Source organism: Tursiops truncatus, chromosome 19, assembly GCF_011762595.2.
Source record: "Tursiops truncatus isolate mTurTru1 chromosome 19, mTurTru1.mat.Y, whole genome shotgun sequence".
NCBI lineage: Eukaryota > Metazoa > Chordata > Mammalia > Artiodactyla > Delphinidae > Tursiops > Tursiops truncatus.
The window spans coordinates 14702366-14729519 of record NC_047052.1 but is presented as its reverse complement, the minus strand read 5'-3'; the positions used below and the strand labels follow the sequence as shown (position 1 = coordinate 14729519).

The 27154-nt window shown below is 40.3% G+C and overlaps 1 protein-coding gene across 9 annotated transcripts in view; it reads right to left on the bottom strand.

Moving 5' to 3' along the window:
* Positions 1–27148, bottom strand: part of IST1 (IST1 factor associated with ESCRT-III) — a 31356-nt gene extending 4208 nt beyond the window's left edge. The window contains exons 1-8 of one of the 9 annotated variants that reach the window (XM_019935569.3): positions 26912–27094; positions 18169–18249; positions 8976–9078; positions 8362–8542; positions 7507–7594; positions 2491–2574; positions 1857–1967; positions 433–633 (exon numbers count right to left, since the gene is read on the bottom strand). In XM_019935569.3, the coding sequence (XP_019791128.1) occupies positions 433–633; positions 1857–1967; positions 2491–2574; positions 7507–7594; positions 8362–8542; positions 8976–9063 (753 nt within the window). In that variant the 5' untranslated portion in view covers positions 9064–9078; positions 18169–18249; positions 26912–27094. Of the gene's footprint in view, positions 1–432; positions 634–1856; positions 1968–2490; positions 2575–7506; positions 7595–8361; positions 8543–8975; positions 9079–18168; positions 18250–26610; positions 26634–26911 lie in introns of those variants that run through there. The other 8 variants (XM_019935570.3, XM_019935571.3, XM_073796845.1 and 5 more) reach the window with 8 other exon arrangements.
* Positions 27149–27154: the final 6 nt, after the last annotated feature.

Genomic DNA, 27154 nt, shown 5'->3' with positions numbered 1-27154 from the left:
TGCAGTGGAAGCATGGAGTCTTAACCACTGGACTGCCAGGGAAGTCCCCAGACTTTCTTACTACCAATGACTTTCATCTTCTTATCTACAAAGGAGGTAGACCTGGTAATAAGTATTGGTTATTCATTTTTGGAAAATGCTACTAGTATACCTACAAGTCCCAAAGGTTCAAGAAACCTACATGAAAAGGAGTTTTTCTAGTACCATCTCTCTAGATTTTCCCACTTCATTACCTACAGATGAACCAAAAGACTTTCTCCAAATCCCAATGCTATTTTTTCCACAGTATGATCAATAAACTAATACCAAATATTCTTACTGCTAAATCCTCTTGATAACCTACAATTCCTGAGTGTATTCACAGAGCCAACTTGTCATCTTCTGTAACATTTTCTAGAGTTTATATCCATATTTATTTGTATGTGTACTTACTGGTCCCTTTGGAAGAGGGTATGAGAAAGGAGTGTTTGGAGATGGCATAGGCATGGGCATGGGCATTGGCACTGTTCCATCAAGTCCACCAGCTGGTGCTGTGAATCCACCCCCACCTCCTCTTCCAGGGCCCCCTTTCTTCACATCATCTGTGAATCCAACATCAATAAGATCTGTATCTACTCCAGGAGGAGCTTCTGCCTAAGAAAAAGAGAGAAACCCGTATCATTAGGCCTGTCACCAGCTAGGTTCCCCAGGAAGCTGACTCTGAGATGGTGATTAGCGTTGACAGAAGTTTACTGGAGAGGTCTCTTGGGACAGACACCTGTGGAGACATGAAGGAAGCAGGGCTGGGCAAAGGAAGAAGGTGGGCTGCCATGCATTCACAACAAAGGGGTCAGCTAATTCCCCCAGGGAGTTCTGGAGCTAGGCTGGGACTACAGCAGGTGCTCCCAACTGGGGACAAAGGGGCAGAGTCTTTAATCCCCTGCAATGACCAGTTACCAAATACAGGCTGCCCCCAGGAAAGACCCTGGGTAAGGAAGCTGTCTTCTGAGGGCCATTGCTGGAGGGACACTCAGCTGCGTGAGCCACCAGTCATCAATACTCTCAAGAGCTGGGAGAGGGGCTTCCCTGGTGGCGCAGCGGTTAAGAATCTGCCTGCCAGCGCAGGGGACACGGGTTCAAGCCCTGGTCCAGGAAGATCCCACATGCTGCGGAGCAACTAAGCCCGCGCGCCACAACTACTGAAGCCCGTGCACCTAGAGCCCATGCTCTGCAACAAGAAAAGCCACTACAATGAGAAGCCCACATACCGCAACGAAGACCCAATGCAGCCAAAAATAAATTTACTTAAAATAAAAAAAGAGCTGGCGGAATAAATGTTTCTGTCCTGAAATGTGTACTTCAGGCAGGGGGAGGGTTGTCTGAGCAGCACACCAAAACATATACTATACCCAGTCAACATGAATTGCTGATTTACTATTTGCATATCTGCCCTTCTTTCACTGTAAGCCTCTTTAGGACAGGGACCTTGTTTATATATTTTCTGTATTCTCAGCTTTCTGGAGCACATGGCAGGCACACGAAAGATGTTTTCAGGATCTGTTCTGGGTCTTGAGGCTTTTCTTGCTACCCATAGGGGCCTCTCAATTCCTTGAACTTCACTGAAAAGTAGCAATAATGCCACTTTATATTTGTATCAAAGTTTGTACCTTTTCAAAGTGTTTTCAGTCATTCATCTCATCTGATCCCTAAATACTCTGAGAGATGCAGGCGTATTTATTGTTACCCCAGAGGCATTAACTGGACAAAGGCTTAAACTCCCATATGCAAACTTGAGTGCAAAGAAAATGGTTATTTTTCAAAGACAGTGACATCGAGAGACTCATTTTCCTTTGTATTCTAAAAGACTCTAAACGTACCATGACCACAGAGTCAGGCTCATAGGGCACATTGTAGTTCTTGGCAATTTCAATCAGGTATCTCTCCACCAGGATTTTGGGTGGGGCCTCCACACTCAGTTTGTGCATTAGCTGTAAGTAAAAGATCCAGGGTTAAGATGCACCTGCATCAACCAGCTTAAGCCTAACCTGTATCAATTTTAAACTTTGTTCCTCACATTTCAAATTGAGAGGAAAAAAAGAAGCTCCATCCAGTTAAATTATTTTTTTCAATCACAAAGCACAAGACCCGTGTATCTCTCACATTCTCTGGTTACATATGCCTCAAAGACTGATATTGCTGCCTTCCACATTTGAGATCATCTACCCTTCTCCCCACCTCACTTCTACCTCCATAAATCACAAGTGGCACAAAGGATAAGGTACAAAATCAGGAATGACACAGGATGATGGAAAGCTTCACAATCAGAGGTGTAGGACAGGGGTAAGGAGCTGACTGCACTGCCAGACAGCATTCTTCTCTCTCTTACTATGAAAGGTGCAATCCCAGATTAACCCTACATTACAGTGGTACCCACTGGACTCACTGCAGGCAATAAAAATAACCTGCCCCCACCCCACCCATTGCTTCATGTTTAACAATTATGTTCATTACCCGGTCATTCACAGTTCCAATCTGGTTGGTCCTACATAACTTGCCATATTCCTTGCTATACTTGGCACAGAGTTGATCAGCAACCTACAGAGAAAAAGAACAGTAAATAAAAATGGAAACCACTCCTACAGAGGGCTTCAAGCTTCCTCCTATTAACAGTAAACAGGATTTCCAAAAGACTAGGTCTGTAAAGCCTTAAGGGGTACATATTAATTCATTTAGTTATTTGTTTATCCAGCCATCCACTGAGCTGCAACTATGTGCCAAACTCTATTATAAGCATTATGTTATACACTACAAATGATGAAGAAAAACAGACATTGTACCTACTCTTATAAAATCTTACAGTCTCTGGGTAAAAACAATCATTACTCAAATAATCACAAAGATAAAGGTACAAATGCAGCTGTGATAGGGGAAAGGAAAAGTACACTAAACTATCTGCTTTCAACAGTAGAATCAGACCTGATCAGAAAAGTCAGATAAAGTGATGCTTCACTGAGATGTAAAGGATGATCAAGAGTTAACTAAACATGGAGGGAAGGAAGAACATTCCAGGAAAAGAAAACAGCATGTGCAAAGGCCTCTGCTGGAAAAACAGGGCCAATCCTCAAGCCAAAATAAAATCAGTGAGCCTCTTGTGCAAGGCCCAAAGGAAGAGTGTGGTAGGAAATGAAGAAAGGCAGATGGGGGCCAGACAGTGCAGGGCCGTGTAGGCTTTATTAGTTTTGTTTCTATCACAAGAACAACAGGAAACTACTAAAGGACTTTAAAGCAAGGGGTAGTGACAGGATCAGGTGAGTGTTTTGAACAGAACCCTTAGTCGTTCTGATGGAATGGTGAACAGACTAAAGGAAGCCAAAGTAGATGTAGAAAAAACGTTCAAGAAGTTACTACAGGGCTTCCCTGGTGGCACAGTGGTTGAGAGTCCGCCTGCCGATGCAGGGGACACCGGTTCATGCCCCAGTCTGGGAAGATCTCACATGCTGCGGAGCGGCTGGGCCCGTGAGCCATGGCCGCTGAGCCTGCGCGTCTGGAGCCTGTGCTCCACAACGGGAGAGGCCATAACAGTGAGAGGCCTGCGTACCGCAAAAAAAAAAAAAGAAGTTAGTACAGGCAGGAGATGACAGTGCTATTAGACCAGAGTGGTCCCAATACCTGGAAGTTCAGTGAGGGGGCACTCAGTGTTAGGTAGACTTTCAGTGGTACTGGGTACTTATAAGTTTGTTATTTGTCTGTTAACGATGGTTTTTGTTCTGCTTTATACTATGCAGAAATCTTTTTTACTTATATTATCACTCTTTGTTTATGGCTTTTAGGTTTTGTGGCATGTTTATGCCTTTTCCACTATGAGATTATTTTTTTTAATGCCTAACTTTGTTTCTTTAAGGTTTCATTTTTTAAAAAAAAACATGTAAATCTTTGTTTCATCTCGAATTAATCTTGATATAAAGGAGGAGTACAAGAGAGGCTATAAACAAGATTTACATTAAAAGTAGAAGTAGTTGCCTCTACTCTCCCATTCCCCTACCCACAAAACTGTATAACCACCCTCCCTACCCTATCAGAATACAGGAGGCTTACTCTCTGGGGAGGTTAAACTAAAGGAACTGTGGGCTCCATGCACAGCAGAGAGCAGAGATACTGGCAACAAGAGAATTATGTGCAAATCTTCTCTAAGAGAGGAATGATACCTTTGGCTTCCTTCTCCCTGTGCTCTCAAAAATGCAGCCAGCTTATACCTTCCAGGTAGAAGACAGAACTCCTCTCTGAGGAAAATGACCATTCCAAGGAAAGAAAACTAGTTCCTGACAGTCTAGAGTTCCCTCAAGAAAGGGCTTAGTCAGATCATTTAACAATAAGCTGGTGCTGGAGGTATCATGCTCCCTGATTTCAAGCTATACTAAAAAAGCTGCAGTCATCAAAACAGTACGGTACTGGCATAAAAACAGACAAATCAATGAAACAGAACAGAGAGCCTAAAAATGAACCCATAGTTATATGGGCAATTATTCTACAACAAAGGAGGCAAGAATATACAATGGGTAAAAGATAAGTCTCTTCAATAAATGGCGCTGGGAAAATTGGACTACTCTCTCAACACATACACAAAAATAAATTCAAAACAGATTAAAGACTTAAACGTAAGATCTGAAATCATAAAACTTCTAGGAAAAAATACAGGCAGTACACTCTTTGACACTGGTCTTAGTAATACTCTTTTGGGTGTGTCTCAGGCACGGGAAACAAAAGCAACAATGAACAAATGAGACTACATCCAACTAAAAAGCTTTTGTACAGTGAAGGAAACTATCAACAAAATGAAAAGGCCACCTACTGAATGGGAGAAGATATTTGCAAACAATATATCTGATAAGGGGTCAATATCCAAAATATACAAAAAACTCATACAACTCAACACCAAAATACAATCCAATTAGAAAACTGGCAGAAGATCTGAACAGACATTTTTCCAAAGACAACAAACACATGGCCAACAGGCACATGAGAAGATGCTCAATATCACTAATTAAGGAACTGCAAATCAAAACCACAATGAGATATCCCCTCACACCTGTCAGAATGGCTATCATAAAAAAAAAAGACCACAAATAACAAGTGTTGGTGATGATGTGGAGAAAAAGGAACACTAGTGTACTGTTAGTGGCAATGTAAATTGGCGTAGCCACTATGGAAAACAGTATGGAGATTCCTCAAAAGATTAAAAACAGAACTAACATCTGATCCAGCAATTCCACTCCTGGGTATTTATCCAAAGAAAACAAAAACACTAATTAGAAAAAACATATATATGCACACCTATTCTCACTGAAGCATTATTTACAACCACCAAGATATGGAAGCAACCCAAGTGCCTATCAATAGATGAATGAAAATGCAGTACATATACACAATGGAATATTACCCATAAAAAAGAATGAAATCTTGCCATTTGCAACAACATGGACAGACCTAGAGGGCATTATGCTAAGTGAAATAAGTCAGACAGAGAAAGAAAAATATCATATGATCTCACTTATATGTGGAATCTAGAAAATAAAACATATGAACAAACAAAAACAGAAACAGAATCATAGATACAGAGAACAATCAGGTGGTTGCAAGAGGTGGGTGGGAGGAGGAAATAGGTGAGGGAGATTAAGAGGTACAAAGTTCCAGCTGCAAAATAAATGAGTCACAAGTATGAAATGTACAGTGTGGGGAATATACTCAATAACTAAGTAATGTGTTTGTATGGTGACATATCATAACTAGACTTATCGTGATCATTTTGAAATGTATAAAAAAAAATCACTATGTTGTGTAACAGGAACAACATAATGTTGTAGGTCAATTACACTTCAAAAATAAAACAAACATGCAACAAACTCATAGAAAAAGAGATCAGATTTGTGGTTACCAGAGGCAGGGAGTGGGAGGGAAGGGGGAATTGGATGAAGGCACTCAAAAGGTACTACAAATTTCCAGTTGTAAGGTAAGTAAGTACTAGAGATGTAATGCACAACATGATTAATATAATTAACACTGCTGTATGTTATATATGAAAACTGCCGAGAGTAAATAGTAAGAGTTCTCATTACAAAAATAAATTTTTCTATTTAATTTTGTATCTATATGAGGTGATGGATGTTCACTAAAATTACTGTGATAATCATTTCATGATGTATGTAAGTCAAGTCATTATGCTGTACATCTTATACAGTGCTGTATGTCAATTACACCTCAATGAAACTGGAAGGAAAAAACAGAAACAAACAAACAAACAATGAATTGGCATCTAGCAATAAGCCCACCCAAGCACACAAGAGGTTCCAATCCACTTTTTAGTACCTCACTCTTAAATATGAACAGCCAAGGGCCATGAAACCTTTCAGAAAAGCCTCTATTATAAAAATAGTTTAAATCTAAGAAATAGATAGAAGGAAACAATACAGAAACAAGAAAAGTTAAAAAGGGACTATAATATTCTCAGAGAGTTAGAAGACATTGTAGCCATGAAACAAAAATAATAGACTATTAAAAAAAATACATATTCAGAGACTTAAAAAGAGCTCTTAAAAAACAAAAACAGAAAAAAAAAAAAAAAGAAAAAAAAAAAAAAAAAAAAAAACAGGGCTTCCCTGGTGACGCAGTGGTTGAGAGTCCGACTGCCGATGCAGGGGACATGGGTTTGTGCCCCGGTCCGGGAGGATCCCACATACCGCGGAGCGGCTGGGCCAGTAAGCAATGGCCGCTGAGCCTGCATGTTAGGAGCCTGTGCTCCGCAACGGGAGAGGCCACAACAGTGAGAGGCCCGTGTACCGCAAAAAAATAAAAAAATAAAAAATAAAATAAAAACATACAGAAGACAAGGAAATCTCATAAGATAGGTTGGGAGATAAGACTGAGACAATCTCCTAGTGAATAACTGGCAAAGATGTAGAAAATAGGAGAGAAAACAACTCGACTGAATTTGTACCTGAGCAGTCAGTACCATATCCACGATGTGGCAGGCAATTTCTCAGTGAATTTTTCTGTCTCTTCTACCAGACTCTAAGCTACAAGAGTAGGGCTGGTGTCATACTTTGCTCACCACTGTGCTCTCAGTACCCACCCAACTCACAACATCTGCTCAATAAATATTTGTGGAATGAATCAATGAAGCAAAACATCCGTTCCCTTAAATTAATGTTATTTTAACTTTACTGGTTTACAGTTGTATAAAAACTCTTCTATTTTTACATACTTAAATAACGTTACAATAAAAATAATTTAAGAAAAAACTGGGGGATATTTGTAACTTTGCCCCTTAGAAAAATTACTCAAGTTTGGAAAACACTGTTCTGTTCCATGATATAAGGCCTGAAAAGGAGGAAGAAACAAGTTTACAAAGACTTTTTCAAAGGCAGCATGAGAAGGGTACAAAAATATGTGGTCAAAAAAGCAGAAGTGACTTATTTACCAACCTTTCTAATAGGATAAACTTCATGCATCACTGAAACTGGTTGTACTCACAATTTTCAACTCAGCCACTTCTGACTGGAGTCGAGGAGCAGCCCAAATCAGTGTAGACACAGATTCAGCCAGACCAGAATCTAACTCCCTAATTAAGGTAAAAAAAAATAAATAAAATTTAACATTCTTTCAAACAAACAAAACCCCATCATCTGTATCCCATACTTGATAGCCTCTAAGGCAATTTCACAAATCTCACTGGATTCTCACAATAACTCTAGGCTTCAAGCCATCACTGTCATCCTATTTTGGAGGGGGAAACACAAACAAGTAACAAGCCCAAGGTCACAAAGTCAGAAAATGGTTGAGCCAAGACTCAAACTTAGGCCTCTTGATTTCAGATTCCAAATTTTCTTTTCACCAGTTGTTTACCTTGAGATCAAGCCTTCAAGTGAATAGCAGGAAGAATGTTGTTGGGTATGTGAAGTGGTAGTCCCTTAGTGCTATCGCCCTACGTGTAGGAAGAGACCAGTATTACTACTCCTTTCTCAAATTCCAGAGGTGATTTGACTTAGGTCTTCAAATTAAAATACCTTACTTCATTACAGTTATACAAGATGAAAAAGTTCTAGAGGTGTGCTGAACAACACTGTGCCTACAGTTAAACAATACTGTATTGAGTGCTTTAAAATGTTTAAGGCAGATCTCATGTTAAATGTTCTTATCAAAAAAAGGGGGATACAAGGAAATTTCTGGAGGTGATAACTGTTTTCTAACTTGATTGTGATGATGGTGTACAGGTGTATGCCTATGTCCAAACTCGTCAAATTGTACACATTAAATATGTGAAGTTTTTTCCTAAATAACTATACCTCAATGAAGCTTAAAAAAAAAAAAAAAGACAAACCAGCTTACTTCATAGACTGGATGAGGCCAAACCGAGCCAGCAGCAGGTCACAGTACAGCTCCAGGATCTCCATGGCCTCCACAAGGTAGTCTTCCCGAATAATGTGCTCCACTCGGATTCGAGCTCGTTCATCTTTCCCAGCAGCCAGATAGTCAGCAATCTCCTTCCTTGCTTTCTGGGCCAGTTCCGCTAAAGCACAAATCCCACTCCAGTCACAAAGTAGTAGTATACTGGGCCCTGGCCTGCAGGCAGACATCCACCCCAAAACAGAAAAGTGGGTGTTTCTACTATATCCTAGCTCACCCTCCCTTAGCAAATTTAGTCTCATCTCATCTAGTCTAGAATTTGCTACCTCGTCTAGATGAGAATATTGTTTGTGTAGCCAGAAATTTCCACCTATGGAGTCACGTTACCTATTCCACAGCAAGAGTATGTTCCTTTCCCTGCAACAAAGTGATTCAGTCTAACTAGTCACAAAGGACAGCAGAAATGTATCCAAAACCCAAAGGATATGGGATCCTTAAGACTTCATAGTGCTAGCCTGAAAGAGCCAATATTGAGGTGCTAGGACTCAGTGGTGTATTTTGGGAAAGAAAGTATAATGCAATCATGCATAACTCACTTTTTTTTTTCTCCAATAGTTTAAGACGGTTTATGACTAATCTCAAATTGACTCGTAAACGCTCAGCTTTAAATCCAGAGCCCAGCATGCTGTGCTATTCCTCCTGGAAAAAGATAAGAAGCACAGTGACTACTTTCAAGTTAAAATTAGTTCAGGAACTAAGACCAAGTTAGAGGGTGGATTATTTGACATTATAAACCAGAGTAGTTTTCTAATACAGGTAAATAACATGATCTGACTCACAGTTTTTAAAGGTCATTTGGCTGCTGGGTGGACAACTGATTGGGGGAGGATAATAATGGACGCAAGAGAACCAAGAACAAGGCTATTACAACAGTCCAAACAAAAAATGAAAATAGCTTAGACTGGGATAGTTAGCAGTGGTGATGGTAGAAGTGATTGGATTTGAGATCTGTTTTGGGCACAGAGATGAAAGAACCTGGTGATGGATAAAATGATTATCTATCTCTGTACTGGTGTAGGAGTGGGGTGATAAAAACAAAGAAGCTGGAAGTCCTCCTACTTCTCCCCCCAAAAAGATAAGAGGTAGTAATAAGAAAAGATTATCAAATTTAGAACTAAATTCAAAAATATTATCACCTTAATTCCTCAAATCCTCCTACTAAGTCTTAGCCTTTGGAACAAGCTACTGCCCAAGATCACAGAAATATCATTAACATCTACCCACCTACAAAGAAATATACAAAGAGATAAAAAAGTTAAAAAAAAAAACTGCTCTATAAAATTCGACAACAGGGATAAACAACAAGGTCCTACTGTATAGCCCAAAGAACTAAATTCAATATACTATGATAAACCATAATGGAAAAAATATTAAAAAAAAAAGAATGTATACATATATACAACCGAATCACATTGCTCTACAGGAGGAATGAACACAACACTGTAAACAACCATACTTCAGTAAAAAAAATTTAAGAACAAAAAGCAAAATAAAATAAAATTCGACAACAGAAGGCTATTATTTACTAAGACTTTTACTGAACAGCAGAGTTAAAGTCAACAAAACCACTCCCTCCACCCATAAGACTTAAGGGTATAACACTGTGCATTGACCACTGTGCACTCTGTATCAAGACAGCACTATTTCTCTCTATTAATTATGGACCTGAACTTCAAAACATGTAATATCCAAACAAAAGCTAGGCCTAACAAAGTAACCGAAGGACAGACAAACCAAAAAACATACCCAATGTAAGGACAAACACTAGGAATAGTATGTCTGCCTGTGCATAAACCACTAACAGAAAACATCAGATGTATTTTCCTTTTGTAAAACTGCCTGCAGAATCCTTTATACTTCATTTAATAATTAACCCAAGTCCCAGTTTACAATGGTAAATATCTGGGATCCATGATAATACTAAATTATGTTCAATCCACTTAACAAATATTTGCTGATTATCTCTATGAGAGACAATGGCTAGATGCTGGAGATAAAAAAATTTAGAAGGCACAGTCCTTGTGATCAAAAGAACTTAAATTCTATTGGGAAAAAAACAGCTAAGAATACCTGGCAACTACATTACTATTTGCTAAGAACTAGAATTCTAGAGTAGTACTCAACTGGAAGTGATTTTGCCTAGAGGGGACATTTGGGAATGACTGGAGACATTTTGGTTTGTCGTGATTTCAGGAGATGGTACTAGCATATATAGTAGGCATACAAGGATGCTGCCTACATCCTACAATGAACAGGACAACACCCCCGCCCCAAACAAAAAAAAAATCCAGCCCAAAATGTCAATAGTGTCAAGATTAAAAAACCTATTCTAGAGAAAAGACATGCAACCTGCTCAGGGATGTTACAGAATTCTTTCTAGGAGAAGGAAAAGCCTAAGCCAAGTCCTGAAGGACAAGCAAGATATTTGTAAGGTAAAAAGAGGGTGTGACTATCCTGGGCAGAGGGAGTGATGTGTGTAAAATCCAGGTACTAGAAAGAACAAGAAGTTTTGTGAGAAAAACAAGTTCAGTACAGCTGAAGCATGGTATTAATTACAGCTTATGCCACATGTCTCATAATCCTAAATTCAAAACTTCAATTCAGGGCTTCCCTGGTGGCGCAGTGGTTGAGAGTCTGCCTGCCGATGCAGGGGACACGGGTTCGTGCCCCGGTCCGGGAAGATCCCACATGCCGCAGAGCGGCTGGGCCCGTGAGCCATGGCCGCTGAGCCTGCGCGTCTGGAGCCTGTGTTCCACAACGTGAGAGGCCACAACAGTGAGAGGCCCGCGTACCGCAAAAAAAAAAAAGAAACAAACTTCAATTCAAAAATTATTTAGATGATGTCAGGTGCTATAGTAGGTTCTGGTGCTGACTAGATCCATACAGTATTCCTGTTCTGAAGGCATTCATAACCAGAGATAGATGGGAATTAGAAAAACAGCCTGGGAAACAGTAACTAGCACTAACATTTACTCTACCAGGCACTTGCCCAAGATCAGCCAGCAACTAAGTGGTAAAGCTAAGGATAAAACCTAAGTGCATCTGAATTCAAAATCCAATTAAACAATCCTAATCATACAGTGCTACATCATTTTTGGTACTAACAATTGTGATACAATATATATTTTTAACCCCCTTCAACAAATATTTATTGAATGCCTACTATACTGTGACAGGCCCTGGAGATAATATTGGTAAGGAAAAACAGACACGGTTACTGCCCTTATGGAAGTTTATAGTCTAGTTAGAGAAACTTATCACATCAGTAACTAAAATAACAACTGCAGTAAGGGCCACAAAGAAATAATGGTTCTCTGGAGTTTATTATTATGGGATTTGAATTCTTCAGTGGATACCGTCTCATAGATAAAAGATAACAATACTGGGGGTCTGATACAGTTATGACAGAAAAACGTCAAGATTTTTCGGTGGTTCTTAAGTAGTCTATAATCATCAGATGCTGTCAATACTTGCAAACAAAATATTAGTCATATCTGTACTTTATTTTCAGAAGCCTTAAAAACATATACATTTTGACCTAGTAATTCTACTCCTAGAAACTTAACCTAAGGAAATAATCAGAGCTTCATGCACAGAATTTTATACAAAAATATTTATCATGGGGCTTCCCTGGTGGCGCAGTGGTTGAGAGTCCGCCTGCCGATGCAGGGGACACGGGTTCCTGCCCCCGTCCGGGAAGATCCCACATGCCGCGGAGCAGCTGCGCCCGTGAGCCATGGCCGCTGAGCCTGTGCGTCTGGAGCCTGTGCTCCGCAACGGGAGAGGCCACAACAGTGAGAGGCCCGCGTAACGCAAAAAAAATAAATAAATAAAAAATAAAAAATAAATATATATATATATTTATCAGCACATTTTAAGACCAAAAAATTGAAATAATGAACCATATGAATAATGAAATATTGTTCCTACTAGTTAAACAAATTATATATATTTACGATGGAATTTTAAGTAGCCACTAAAATATTTTTTAAAAAGCATTTACTGGGACTTCCCTGCTGGCACAGTGGTTAAGAATCCGCCTGCCAATTCAGGGGACATGGATTCAATCCCTGGTCCAGGAAGATTCCACATGCCACGGAGCAACTAAGGCTGTGCACCACAACTGCTGAGCCTGTGCTCTAGAGCCCACGCGCGGCAACTACTGAGCCCATGCACCGCAACTACTGAAGCCCACGCGCTCTAGGGCCTGTGTGCCGCAACTACTGAGCCCACGTGCTGCAACTACTGAAGCCCGCAAGCCTAGAGCCCATGCTCTGCAACAAGAGAAGCACCCGCAATGAGAAGCCTGCGCACCACAATGAAGAGGAACCCCCGCTCACCGCATACAGAGAAAGCCCACACACAGCAACGAAGACACAATGCAGCCAAATAAATAAATAAATAAAAAGCATTTATTAACTTATTAATGATATTAGTTTAAAAAGCATGACTATATATGCAGGATGACTCCAAATTCTGAGTTTTAAAAAAAGCACATATGTAAAGACAAAGGCTAGACTAAAAAAACAAACAAAAACAGATTTAGTTTTTCCTATATGTAAAACTCTTTTCAAATCCAAGGAATTTGAACTAACATTAAAGCTAACACTAAAAACGAAATCTACCTCAGAAAGTATATAATTCGGAATTTCTATCAAAAGACAAAGAATAATATAAATAAATTCATTTGCCTCCTTAGAAAAGCAAAATGTTAACTCATCAGTAAACATTAAGATCAACTTATCAGAATAGGTATCTAAAGTGGCTAGACACTGAAAGACACAAAAGTGTTAATGGAAGAGACAGGTAATAAGGGGGTAGCTTTAGCAACATGAAGAAACTCTGGAGGGTGTAAAGACATCTCTATTTCACATATTTGCCTAAAATGGGTCAGCATCCACAAATGCTAGTTTGGGACCATAATGAAACAGCTTGGAAAAGAAAGGAACCCAAACAATCATAAGAATAGGGACTCTGAAGAAGAAAGTGCTAAAATTCTCTCAAAGAGGAGCTTAAAAATATTTTATGCTGCAAATATAAATCGAACTCTGTGAAGGAAGTTGAAAACACTGAAGTGAGGTCTGTATTTCACTGTTAATCTTTTGGCTTGGAATGTGTGGGGGAGTTTCTCTCCTCCAAAAACACTACTGTAAACCTACTGTAGAAAGCAGATAAAAATAAACCTAAATTACTAATCTTACGATTCAGTAATAGTATTTGTTCAAATTTACAAAAATAAGTAAAATCATAGTGCCCCTTTAAAGGAGTCTAACAATCAGGGTCCTAGCTGGAAACACATAGTATCCACACCTGGGTAATGTGAAACTTTAATAAAGAGACTACTTACAGGACCTCCCTGGTAGTCCAGGGGTTAAGACTCCAAGCTCCCAATGCAGGGGGCCCAGGTTCAATCCCTGGTTGGGGAACTAGATCACGCATGCATACTGCAACTAAGAGTCCACATGCCCCAAGTAAAGATCCCACGCACCGCAACGAAGATCCCACATGCCACAACTAAGACCCAGAGCAGCCAAATAAATAAATAAATATTTTTAAAAAGAGAGACTACTCATGCAGCTCAATAACAAAAAAACAAACAACCCAATCCAAAAATGGGCAGAAAACCTAAATTGACATTTCTCCAAAGAAGATATACAGACTGCCAACAAACACATGAAAGAATGCTCAACATCATTAATCATTAGAGAAATGCAAATCAAAACTACAATGAGATATCATCTCACACCAGTCAGAATGGCCATCACCAAAAAATCTAGAAACAATAAATGCTGGAGAGGGTGTGGAGAAAAGGGAACACTCTTGCACTGCTGGTGGGAATGTGAATTGGTTCAGCCACTATGGAGAACAGTATGGAGGTTCCTTAAAAAACTACAAATAGAACTACCATATGACCCAGCAATCCCACTACTGGGCATATACCCTGAGAAAACCATAATTCAAAGAGTCATGTACCAAAATGTTCATTGCAGCTCTATTTACAATAGCCCGGAAACAACCTAAGTGTCCATCATCGGATGAATGGATAAAGAAGATGTGGCACATATATATATACAATGGAATATTACTCAGCCATAAAAAGAAACGAAATTGAGCTATTTGTAATGAGGTGGATAGACCTAGAGTCTGTCATACAGAGTGAAGTAAGTCAGAAAGAAAGAGACAAATACCGTATGCTAACACATATATATGGAATTTAAGAAAAAAAAATGTCATGAAGAACCTAGGGGTAAGACAGGAATAAAGACACAGACTACTGGAGAATAAACTTGAGGACATAGGGAGCGGGAAGGGTAAGCTGTGATAAAGCGAAAGAGAGGCATGGACATATATACACTACCAAACGTAAGGTAGATAGCTAGTGGGAAGCAGCCGCATAGCACAGGGAGATCAGCTCGGTGCTTTGTGACCGCCTGGAGGGGTGGGATAGGGAGGGTGGGAGGGAGGGAAACGCAAGAGGGAAGAGATATGGGAACATATGTGTATGTATAACTGATTCACTTTGTTATTTAAAAAAAAAAAAAACAATAAAAGTGAGGTACCACATACTCATTATTAGCCCCTAATCCTATCAAAATTCCATCTTTAAAATAATATAAGTAATGTTAGTGAGGGAAAAAAATGAAATAAAATGCAGATTATTCATTTGGTTAGGGGAATAGATAGCTATATGGGAGATCAGAATCTAAAAGTGGTATTTAGAATCCATAAGGTAGTCAGTTTATCACTGTCAAAATTGATTTTTGCATGTAATGGAAAGAAACATAAGTTCTTGCTGCTTTTAACCCTTCTAAATGAGTCAAAAAAACCCACAAAATATATCGAGTATATTGTGCACAAATAAAGACAATGCGGGTTTGAAGGAACTTTACTGATCAATGATAGAAATATACTCTATTTCTGTAAGCCTCTCAATTAAATAATGTGAAATATTGGTGATGTACAATAAAGACATTTAGAAGAATAAAAAAAAAAGAGAGAGACTACTTACAAAGGTGTGGGTAAGACTTAGAGAAACCAACAAAGGACAGTGAATTGCCCCAGAACCATTAACACATCTAGGCCTGAAGGGGCAAGATGAGGAAGTAGAATCTGGAGAGGGTAGCTATATGGAAAGGGCCACCAGACAGGAATTACTGGTAGAGGTAGGCAGACCACTTGCAGCAACCTGGAGGGAAGCAGCAGGGGAATAAATACCTAGCCCTCATTCCTCCTGCCAATCCATCTACCCTTCAACTGGAAGCCAGAAAGCAAAGGGGCCCACAGACACGGTACACGTGAATGAGCCTCCAGGGATGTACATCAGAGGGAAAAGGATGGTATGTGGCTCTGGAGGAGGAAACAGAAGGCATCCAGCCCAAAGACTATTATTTTTCCACAAGACCAAAGAAGCCAGAACCTACATCTACCAAAGCAACCTCAAATTTACACTGTACTAAGACTTCAGTTAACCAAGCTAGAAAATTGAAGCTAAATGGTCTTTCTACAATAATAAGTACGGCATAGTGAATATAATTTAAGTTCTTACAACATAATCTCTAAAGTCCGTTTCAACCCTATGATTCTGCAGGACACTAAATATCCCGTTGTACTGAATTATATGAAATAGGCAAAAAGGCATAGACAATTGAGATTAATCCTCAAGACATCTCTTGCAAATCTTATTTCTTAAAAGTAACGTAGGGCTTTCCTGGTGGCACAGTGGTTGAGAGTCCACCTGCCGATGCAGGGGACATGGGTTCGTGCCCCGGTCTGGGAAGATCCCACATGCCGCGGAGCGGCTAGGCCCGTGAGCCATGGCCGCTGAGCTTGCGCTTCCAGAGCCTGGGCTCCGTAACGGGAGAGGCCACAGCAGTGAGAGGCCCGCGTACCGCAAAAAAAAAAAACAAAACAGTAATGTAATCTGCACACTCATGTTCATAGCAGCATTATTCACTATAGCCAAGTGGTGGAAACAATCTGTCCATTGACAGATGAATGGATAAACAAAATGTATATACATGTGTGTATATATACACACACAACAGAGTACTAATATTAGTATACTCCAATAGTCTATGTTGTAGCACATGAGTTTCCTTCCATTGAAGGTTAAATAATACTCTATTCATCTATCAGTATTCTAGGAGTATTAGTCTATCTGTATTTAATAATATATATATCTTAATGGTAAATGTATGCATATACCTTAGGATCCAGCAATCCCATTCCTGGACATTTACCCTGAAAGAAATCTGTACAGAAGACCATGAAGACACATGTATACAGATTCTGTGGTAGTAAGGAGGTGGAGGAATGCTAAGTGTCCATTACAAGAAGACAGATAAAATGTAACAGAAGCATGACAGAATACTATCCAGAAATCAGAATTAATGAATTAGCTATTCTTAGAAAAACATGAATAGTCCTTAAAAAACAGAAGGAAAGAACAGGGTTCTAGGTTCAGCATTCCTTTCACTGAATGAAGCTATAAATCCTGAAGAGCACGTATGGAGCAGCTCTTTGAGAATTCTGAAAAGTAAATAATAGAAGCTGGATGGAGACCAGAATTTGATATGCCAATAACGTGGTAGTGAGTTTATCACTTTTTTTCCTCTTATATTCCCTGGCCTAGATGCAAGGCAGCCTGAAACCCAGAAGTGAACACTGATAGAGAAAGGCAGAATATCAAGAGAAGCTCTCTAGTCCTGCCTTGAGAAACCAGAAAGGGGACCCCTGGTGTGGACAGAGTGGGTGAAATACACCAAACCAGGAAAGTCAACTCATGGAAAAGACAATCAACATACATCAATGCTGAGATTATACAGATGTTGGAATTAATTGACAAAGACTTTAAAGCAGCTACTATAGGGCTTCCCTGGTGGTGCAGTGGTTGAGAGTCCGCCTGCCGATGCAGGGGACACGGGTTCGTGCCCTGGTCCGGGAAGATCCCACATGCCGCGGAGCGGCTAGGCCCGTGAGCCATGGCTGCTGAGCCTGCGCGTCCGGAGCCTGTGCTCTGCAACGGGAGAGGCCTCAACAGTGAGAGGCCCGCGTACCGCAAAAAAAAGCAGCTACTATAAAAAGGTTGCAACAATTCAACTATATTTCAATAAAAAAAAAAATTTTAAAAAACGTTGCAACAGGGGACTTCCCTGGTGGTGCAGTGGTTAAGAATCCGCCTGCCAATGCAGCCGGCACGGGTTCGAGCCCTGGTCCAGGAAGATCCCACATGCCGTGGAGCAATGAAGCCCGTGCGCCACAACTACTGAGCCTGTGCTCTAGAGCCCACGAGCCACAACTACTGAGCCCACGTGCCGCAACTACTGAAGCCCGTGCGCCTAGAGCCCATGCTCTGCAACAAGAGAAGCCACCACAACAAGCCTGCGCACCGCAACAAAGAGTAGCCCCCTCTCGCCACAACCAGAGAAAGCCCGGGCGCAGCAACACAGACCCAACGCAGCCAAAATAAATAAATAAATAAATTTATTAAAAAAACAAAAACAAAAAAAAACCGTTGCAACAGGTAAGGCCAAATACTCTTGAAATGAATAACAGAAAGTCTCAGTAAAGAAACAAAAGACATAAAGAGGAAACAAACTTTTTTTTTTTTGGCTGCATGGAACCCAGCCCCGGCAGTGAAAGCACCGAGTCCTAACCACTGGACCACCAGGAAATTCCAGAGGAAACAAACTTTAGAACTGAAAAATACATTAAAAGTAAGAAACTCACTGTGTGAGCTGGATAGCAGAAAGCAAATGACAGCAGAAAAAGCCAATGCACTTCAAGATAGGTCAATACTATGTATCCAATCTGAAAAACAGAGATAAAAAACATGGAAAAAAGTGATCAAAGCCTCAGATATCTGTAGAACAAACAGCAAAGGACCTAATGTTTGCACTGTCAGAATCCCAGAAGGATGGGAGAACCAGTTTGGTACCAAAAAACTTTTGAAAACTCCCCAAATTTAGCAAAAAACATAAATCTACAGACTGAAAGAGCTCAGAGAGCTCCAAAGAAATTTATGCCTGGACTCATCTTAATCAAATTGAAAACTAAAGACAAATTTTTTAAATACTGAAAGCAGTCAGAGAAAAACATGTTACCAACAGATGACCTATTCAAATAATAGATTTCACATCAGAAACAATGGAGGCCAAAAAGAAGTGCCAAAAGAAAAGAACTGTCAACCCAGAATTCTATATCCAGAGACGATATCCTTCAGAAATAAAGGTGAAATAAGTCATTCTCAGATGAGGGAAAATTAATAAGAAAACTTGGAAAACTAAAAAAAGGAAGAAATGGCAAGTATTTATATCTTATATTACAGAAATGGCAAATATCTGGGTAAATATAATAGATGGTTCTTCTCTTGAGTCTCTTAAAACGTATTTGAGGGACACTTCCCTGGCGGTCCAGTGGTTGGGATTCCGTGCTTCCACTGCAGGGGGCGTTGGTTCGATCCCTGGTTGGGGATCCTGCATGCCAAGTGGCATGGCCAAAATAAAAAAATTTGTATTTGACAGTTAAAAGCAAAACTAATAACATTGTCTGATGGGGTTTTTTTTTCAATGTATGTAGATGTAATACATAAGATAACCACAAGATGATAGTATTAAGGGGGGCAGGGCAAAGAGACCTATATGTTTCTGTATTCCACAATAAGTGATAAAATACTGATTCTAAGTAAATTGTGAAAAGTTAAGTACATCCACTGTAATCCCTAGAGTGACCAATAAAACATACTATATCAAAAAACAGACTAGGGCTTCCCTGGTGGCGCAGTGGTTGAGAGTCCGCCTGCCCATGCAGGGGATACGGGTTTGTGCCCCGGTCCGGGAAGATCCCACATGCCGCGGAGCGGCTGGGCCCGTGAGCCATGGCCGCTGAGCCTTCGCGTCCGGAGCCTGTGCTCCGCAACGGGAGAGGCCACAACAGTGAGAAGCCCACGTACCGCAAAAAAAAAAAAAAAAAAAAAAAATAGACTAAAAAACTCGACAGATTTTAAATTTGATACTGAAGTGTTCAAATAACCCAAGAGAAAGCAGGAAAGCAGAAACAGAAATGAAAAACAAAACAAATAATAAAATGGTAGAACTAAAGTCAAATATACTAATAATTACATAATTAAATAGAAATGATCTAAACACAAAACACAGAGAATTGTAACTATGTATGGTGATAGATGTTAACTAGACTTTCTAGAATGGTTCAAAAAATGATCCAACTATATACTGCCAAGAAAAAACTCACGTCAATACAATAATGTAGGTAGGTTAAAAGTAAAGGATGAAAAAAACTAGATCACGCAAACACTAATCAAAAGAAAGCTGGAAGTTGTACCTTTCGACCCCCTCTACCCATTTCGTTACAAACTTCCAGTTATAAAATAAATGAGTCTTGGGATGTAATGTACAATGTGGTGTAGTGACTGTGGTTAATACTGTACTGTGTATTCGAAAGTTGCTAAAAGAATAAATCTTTTTTATTTTTTAATTTTCTGGCTGTGCTGCATGGCATGTGGGATGTGGGATCTTAGTTCCCTGACCAGGGATTGAACCCACGCTTCCTGCAGTGGAAGCTTGGAGTCTTAATCACTGGACTGCAAGGGAACTCCCAAGAGAATAAATCTTGAAAGTTCTCATCAAAAGAGAAAGAATTGTAACTCTGTATGGTGACAGATGTTAACTAGACTTACTGTTGTGATCATTTCCCAATACATACAAATATCAAGTCATGTTGTACACCTGAAATTAATAAAATGTTATAGATCAATTATATCTCAACTTAAAAAAAAAAGCTGAAGGGGCTGAAGTGTTAAAGTAGACTTCAGCAAGGAAAACCAGGGATACAAAGGAACATTATATAATCATTAAAGGGTGAATTCACCAAGAAAATGTAGCAATACTAATAGTGAATTCAGGGAACAACAGAGCTTCAAAATACAAGAAGAAAAGACAGGACAGGACAAAGAAACAAATCCCTAATTGTAGTTGGAGACTTCAACTGTACTTCCCTCTGTAATTCATCAACTAGTAGACAGAATATCAGGATATACAAGAACTGAACACCAACTGTATCTTACTGACGTTTACATAGAACACTCCACTCAACACAGCAAAGCACAGGGAACATTCATGAATACAGACCGTATCCTGAAGTACAAAACAAACCTTAACTAATTAAACAGAACTTAAGTCACCCAAAGTATGTTCTTCAACTGCAATGGAAATTAACCAGAAATCAGTAACAAGAAAGATAACAGAAAATCTTCAAACACTTGGAAATTAAACACCATTACTTCTAAATAATCCATGTTAAAGAGGAAGTTTCAAGTGGAAATTATTTTTAAAGGTTTAAACTGTAAGAAAATGAAAATTAAAATATAACACCAAAATTTGTGGATGAAGCTAAAACAGTGCTTAGGGCAAAATTTACAACTCTAAATGCTTACATTAGGAAAGAAGAAAAGTCTCGGGACTTCCCTGGAGGTGCAGTGATTAAGAATTCGCCTGCCAATGCCAGGGACATGGGTTCGAGCCCTGGTCCAGGAAGATCCCACATGCTGCGGAGCAACTACTGAACCTGCACTCTAGAGCCCGCATGCCACGACTACTGAAGCCTGCACACCTAGAGCCCGTGCTCCACAACAAGAGAAGCCACCACAATGAGAAGCCCGCGCATGGCAACGAAGAGTAGCCCCTGCTCACCGCAACTAGAGCAAGTCCGAGCGCAGCGACGAAGACCCAACGCAGCCAAAAATAAATAAATAAATAAACTTATATTTAAAAAAAGAAGGTAGGTCTCAAATTAGTAATCTAAGCTTCCACCACAAGTAACGATAAAAAGAGCGAAATTAACTCAAAGCAAGCAGAAGGAAACAATAAAAACAAGGCAAAAACCAATGAAACAGAAAAGAGGAAAATCAATGAAACCAAATGCAGGTTCTTTTGAAAAGAGGAAGGAGGGGGAGGAAGAGAGAGAGAGAGAGAGGAGACACAAATTACCAGTATCAGGATGGAAAGAGACAGATATCATTACAGATCCTACAAACATTAGAAGGGGACATTATTACTAATCTACACCTATAAATTCAACCATGAGACAAAATGAACAAATCTGTTAGAAACGCAATTTACCAAAATTGACACAAAGTGAAACTATATTCAACATCTTGTAATAATAACCTATAACAGAAAAGAATCTGAAAAAAAAGAGATATACATGTATAACTTAATCACTTTGCTGTACACCCAAAGCTAACACAACACTGTAAATCAACTATACTTCAATTTAAAAAAAACAAAACAAAAACTGACACAAAGAAGTCAAAAATGTAATTGCCCCTAAACATTACAAAAATTGAACATAAAATTAGGAACCATTCCAGAAGAAAATCCAGGCCCAGATAGCTTCTCTGTTAAACATTTAAGGAAAATTAGCACAAATATTTACATGAACTCTCACAACTCAAAAGGCTGGTATGAGGATTAAATGAAAATCTGTGGAGTTTAGGGAATTCTCTGGTTGTCCAGTGGTTAGGACTCTGTGTTTTCACTGGCGAGGGCCTGGGATCAATCCCTGGTTGGGGAACTAATATCCCGCAAGCCTTGCGGTACGGCCACAAAAAAAAAAAAAAAAAAATTGTGGCATTTAGAACAGTGCCTAGAACATACGTACACAATAAGCACCATATAAACGTTTGTTAAAATAAACTCTAGGGAGTTCCCTGGTGGCCCAGAGGTTAGGATTCCAGACTTTCACTGCTGTGGCCCAGGTTCGATGCCTGGTTGGGGAACTGAGATCCCGCAAGCCAAGAGGCGCGGCCAAAAAATAAACAAATAAAATAAAGTAAAATAAAACAAACTCTAGTCAACAGACCCATACTCTGAGCTTCTCTGGTGACACAGAGGTTAAGAATCCGCCTGCCAATGCAGGAGACACGGGTTCGAGCCCTGGTCCGGGAAGATCCCACATGCTGCGGAGCAACTGGGCCTGTGCACCACAACTACTGAGCCTGCGCTCTAGAGCCTGCGAACCACCACTACTCAGCTTGCATGCTACAACTACTGAAGCCTGCACGCCTAGAGCCGGTGCTCCGCAACAAGAGAAGCCACCGCAATGAGAAGCCCGCACACCGCAACGAGGAGTGGCCCCCACTCACTGCCAACTAGAGAAGGCCCGAATGCAGCAACAAAGACCCAATGCAGCCAGAAATTAAAAAAAAAAAAAAAAAAAAAAAGACCGATACTCAAAGAAAACGTCTAATAATCTAAAGATCAGCTGATAAATAAAATTTTAAAACTGAATAGTTGATGTACAGTATTATATGTTACAGATATACAATACAGTGATTCACAATTTTTAAAGGTTACACTCCATTATTAAATGGAATTTTGTATGTGTCTTAGGTTAAAATAAAATGTTAAAGGTATGCTTTGTATCTTTTTTCCCCTGCTTTAACTTTTTTGATTAACTGTTTTGACCTCATTGGAGGATTTCAACTGTATATAATCAGTATAGCTCTTCTTGAAGGCAAACACTATTTCTGAGGTTCCACTGTTATTCTCACACTGCCTTACAGTACTTAGTACAAAGCTGTCACTCATTCATCATGTTAATTAGTGGAAATTTAACTAAAAATAACATTGATTTTTAGGGGCTTCTCTGGTGGCGCAGTGGTTGGGAGCTCGCCTGCCAATGCGGGGGACACGGGTTCGACCCCTGGTCTGGGAGGATCCTGCATGCCGTGGAGCAACAGGGCCTGCGCGCCTGAAGCCCGTGCTCCACAGCGGGGGACGCCATCGCAGTGAGAAGCCCGTGTGCCTCAGCGGAGACCCATGCAGCCAAAAATAAATAATAAAAATTAATGAAATAATAATAACATTGATTTTTGAATTTCACAAACTTACAGAATCTAGTTTTGTTTTAGATTTAAGGAAAGGAAAATAATTTGCCAAAACACTTTGTCAACTTGAGTTCTGAGGATTTTCAACTTTCAGAAATTAGATTCCTGGACTTCCCTGGTTGCCCAGTGGTTAAGACTCCGTGCTTCCAATGCAGGGGGCACAGGTCCTAAATAATTACCAATATATTTTAAAAATCATCAGACTCAAAACTTATCTAACACAAAAGATAATTTAATTACCATTTCAGGATTTTTGGGGGGGGGGGGGCATGCAGCACAGCTTGCAGGGATCTTAGTTCCCCGACCAGGGACTGAACCCGGGCCCCAGCAGTGAAAGTGCCAAGTCCTAACCACTGGACCTCCAGGGAATTCCCACATTTCAGGATTTGAACCTGTGTTTCCAAAGCTAACTACCATAAACTTTGTATCTTACATGATTAGGAATATTAATTTTAGGAATAACCTAAAAGTTAATAAACTGTTACGGTAAACAGTTACTGTTTTATACATATACAAACATTTATACACGTAAAACAAACATATATACATTACCACATACTAATATTGTCCAATACCTAATTTAAAATTCTCTTCTAATTTAGAGGTTATTCTGAGATCATTTTGTGCCTCAACATTTTTACTGTCATTCATCCACTCACCAAACATCTGTTGAGTGCTATTCTATCAAGTACTGTGCTAAGCCAACAGAGACAAGAGACATTTAAGTAAGATGTGACCCTGGTGTTTCAAGTTCACAATCTAATGGGGACAAGTGACACAAAAACAACTATAAGATACATAAACAACTATAACATAAACCTTATAAAAGGATTATGAACTAGTGACTGCAAATCTACTTCTCAGTATTCTAACTACTATTTTTATTAGTGTAACACCATTATGTCACACACTGGGCAGCAACCTCATGTTCCCTTCTTGGCTCTTTCCGATCCCTCACTTTACCCCAGACCTTAACATTGGAGCAACAAACTGATCTAGTCCCTCTTTTATCACTCAGCTCCAGGAGCCTTTTAAAACTGGATAATCTCTCCATCCTGAATAAGGGAAAATGTAAAACCATGGACTGGCTCATTCCTCATTTTACCTGGGGGGAGAAGGGAAAGACTGCTGCAGCTCAGAACAGCTACCCAAATTAGTGAAGCTGCCTAGAGGCAGTAATCCTGAAAACTTAGCTAGAAATAGCAAAACAGACCCTCATGTCCTAAGAAACCAACTTTAGAGTCTTGTAGCTCCAAAAGAACCAAGCTGGGAAGGGAGGCAACAGAGTCAATAGTGGATAGAATGATAATTTTGTAGTACACAGGAAAACTTCTGTATTTGAAATGTATTATTTTATTTATCCTGAATACTTCTTTCTTATAAAATAAGTGATGTAAACAGATTTAGGTATGATTTAGGTATTGCAGACATGAAGATGTGACATAAAAGTACAAGCAAGCTAGAAAGCATTTCCAAGATAATACAGCCCAATTCTTAAAACCATTTCATTTACAGAATGCCATGTTTACTGTATTTTCACACTATAATCAAATCTCCAGTGACCAAACTAATCAAGATTGAAAATTTAATAAAATAAAGGACCACAAAACCAGTAGCATCATGTATAACTCACAACAAAAGTACAGGCTTCAGAATTCAGAGACCATCAAGATTTTCTGGAAGGAGCTATAAATACTGAAATGTGTAGGCATTATAAAAGGATCTTTATCTTGTTTCTCAATAAAAGTAACATTAAAAAAATTACAAAAAATTCTTTGGGTACGGCTTCCCTGGTGGTGCAGTGGTTGAGAGTCCGCCTGCCGATGCAGGGGACACGGGTTCGTGCCCCAGTCCGGGAAGATCCCACATGCCACGGAGCGTCTGGGCCCGTGAGCCATGGGCGCTGAGCCTGCGCGTCCGGAGCCTGTGCTCCGCAACGGGAGAGGCCACAGCAGTGAGAGGCCCGCGTACCGCAAAAAAAAAAAAAAAAAAAAAAATTCTTTGGGTATACTTTTACCAAGAGTTTCTCTTAAGGCATATTTTTACAAAGTTGTTAATGATGGACTCTGATCACTAGTGAATCCTTATATCACTTAACAGCATATCTGCTACAGCCTATAGAACCTTATTTTAAACGGCTGCCTAATACCACACTGAGTAATCATTTTTACTTAATTCCTCAACCTTTTTATATTTGCTATATAAAATAATGCTGAAGTTAGTATTCATGTGCATACTACTTTTCCCGTATTTTAAATTACTTCATTAGACTACACTCTTTTCTAGTTTTATTTTTAAATCAAAAGAGACTACACATCATTGGGAATTGATTCTGATTTTAAAGGAATGAGAGCTTAAATTAAGTAGACTAGAGTTGGGGATTCTGGAGCTCCTATCATTGAGAAGCCAGAGGTACAGGAGTAGAGGAAGAAAGAAAACAATTTGGACAGAATAACACTACTTTAAAAATGAGAAAACTTGAGAAACTGGGTGGCTTTAAAATGTAACACTAACATTGAGGTTTCAAAACAATCTTTTATCCTCTAATAAAAGGATATTACTAAGTCCTCCTATCCCAGAAGATGAGGTTCTGAAGAAGCTGTAAAAACAAAATTTCCCGTGGAAATTTCTCCGTAGGTAAAGGAGTCAAAGGGGGGGAGGGGGAGGAGGAGGAAACATATATATATATATCAACTATTACTTTATTAAATAAATACACAACGGGGGGATAAACGAAACAAGATTGGACATGAACTGATCGTTGTTGAAGATGGATTAGGAGGTAATTCATTACAGTCTTTACCTTTGTCTGTTTGCAATGTTCGTAATAAAAAATAATGAATACGCAAGCATAATAGAAAAACTATGACCAGCTCTTAATTTCAATCTTACTACGTCAGAGAGTGGAAGTCGCTGCCTCTCCTATTACCTAATCATTAAACCGGACACTCTTCGGTCCCGATCCCGGTAAAACTATGCAGGTCGAGTTTCAAGTCCTCTCACCTCCAGCACCGCGGAAGAGGAGCGATGAGAACAGAAAGAGGAAGGGGGGCAAGGACAGGGCTACAGGCTCCTCACTAGATTGCTCATCAGACAGGCAGGGGTCTGCGAAAGGGGGCCAAAGGTCGCTTTTTGCTTCCGCTAAAGAAAAACGCAGTTTCTTCCGGGGCCCCCAGGTACCTTCCCTGGAGGCCGCCCCGCCCGGGGGGAGGCTGCCGGGCTCGGAAGCGAACAGACTCCCGCAGGCACCGGGGACACAACCTTACCGAAGTCTCCCTGGGCCAAAAGGGACCGGGTAAGGGAGTCCCCGAGAGCGCCGGCCCGGCCCTGTCCCTGTCGGGTGCCGAAGCCCAGGCCGCGGCGTTTCCGCCCCGGGGAAGTGACGCCTCCGAGCAGGGAGGACAACAAAGTTTGGCGGCGTCAAGTATTCGGGACCAACGGTGTCCAAGTTGCCTGCAGCCCTGCCACGCCCCCGGGCCCGGCCTTGGGCGGCCTTCCGTGCCACAGCCTTTCCGGCCCGACCTCCAGCCCGACCCTCACATCCAGGATCCTTCTCTTTCTCCTCACCTGCCACCTCAAGGTCCTCTGAATCTTGGGCTAGGGACTTCTAAATCCGGAGCGCAGTGTGAGAAGGAAAACAAAGATGCTTGACGCTGAAGAAGCCACACTCACCTGACCGAATCCGGACCTGAAAACGGAAGAGACAGACTTGGGGAAGAAGGCTTAGCATCCAAAATGGCGACTAACAAGTCCTCAGCACAGTGAGCACGGGCGGAGGGATCCTCGGGGCCGAGCTAGCCACGCCCTCTT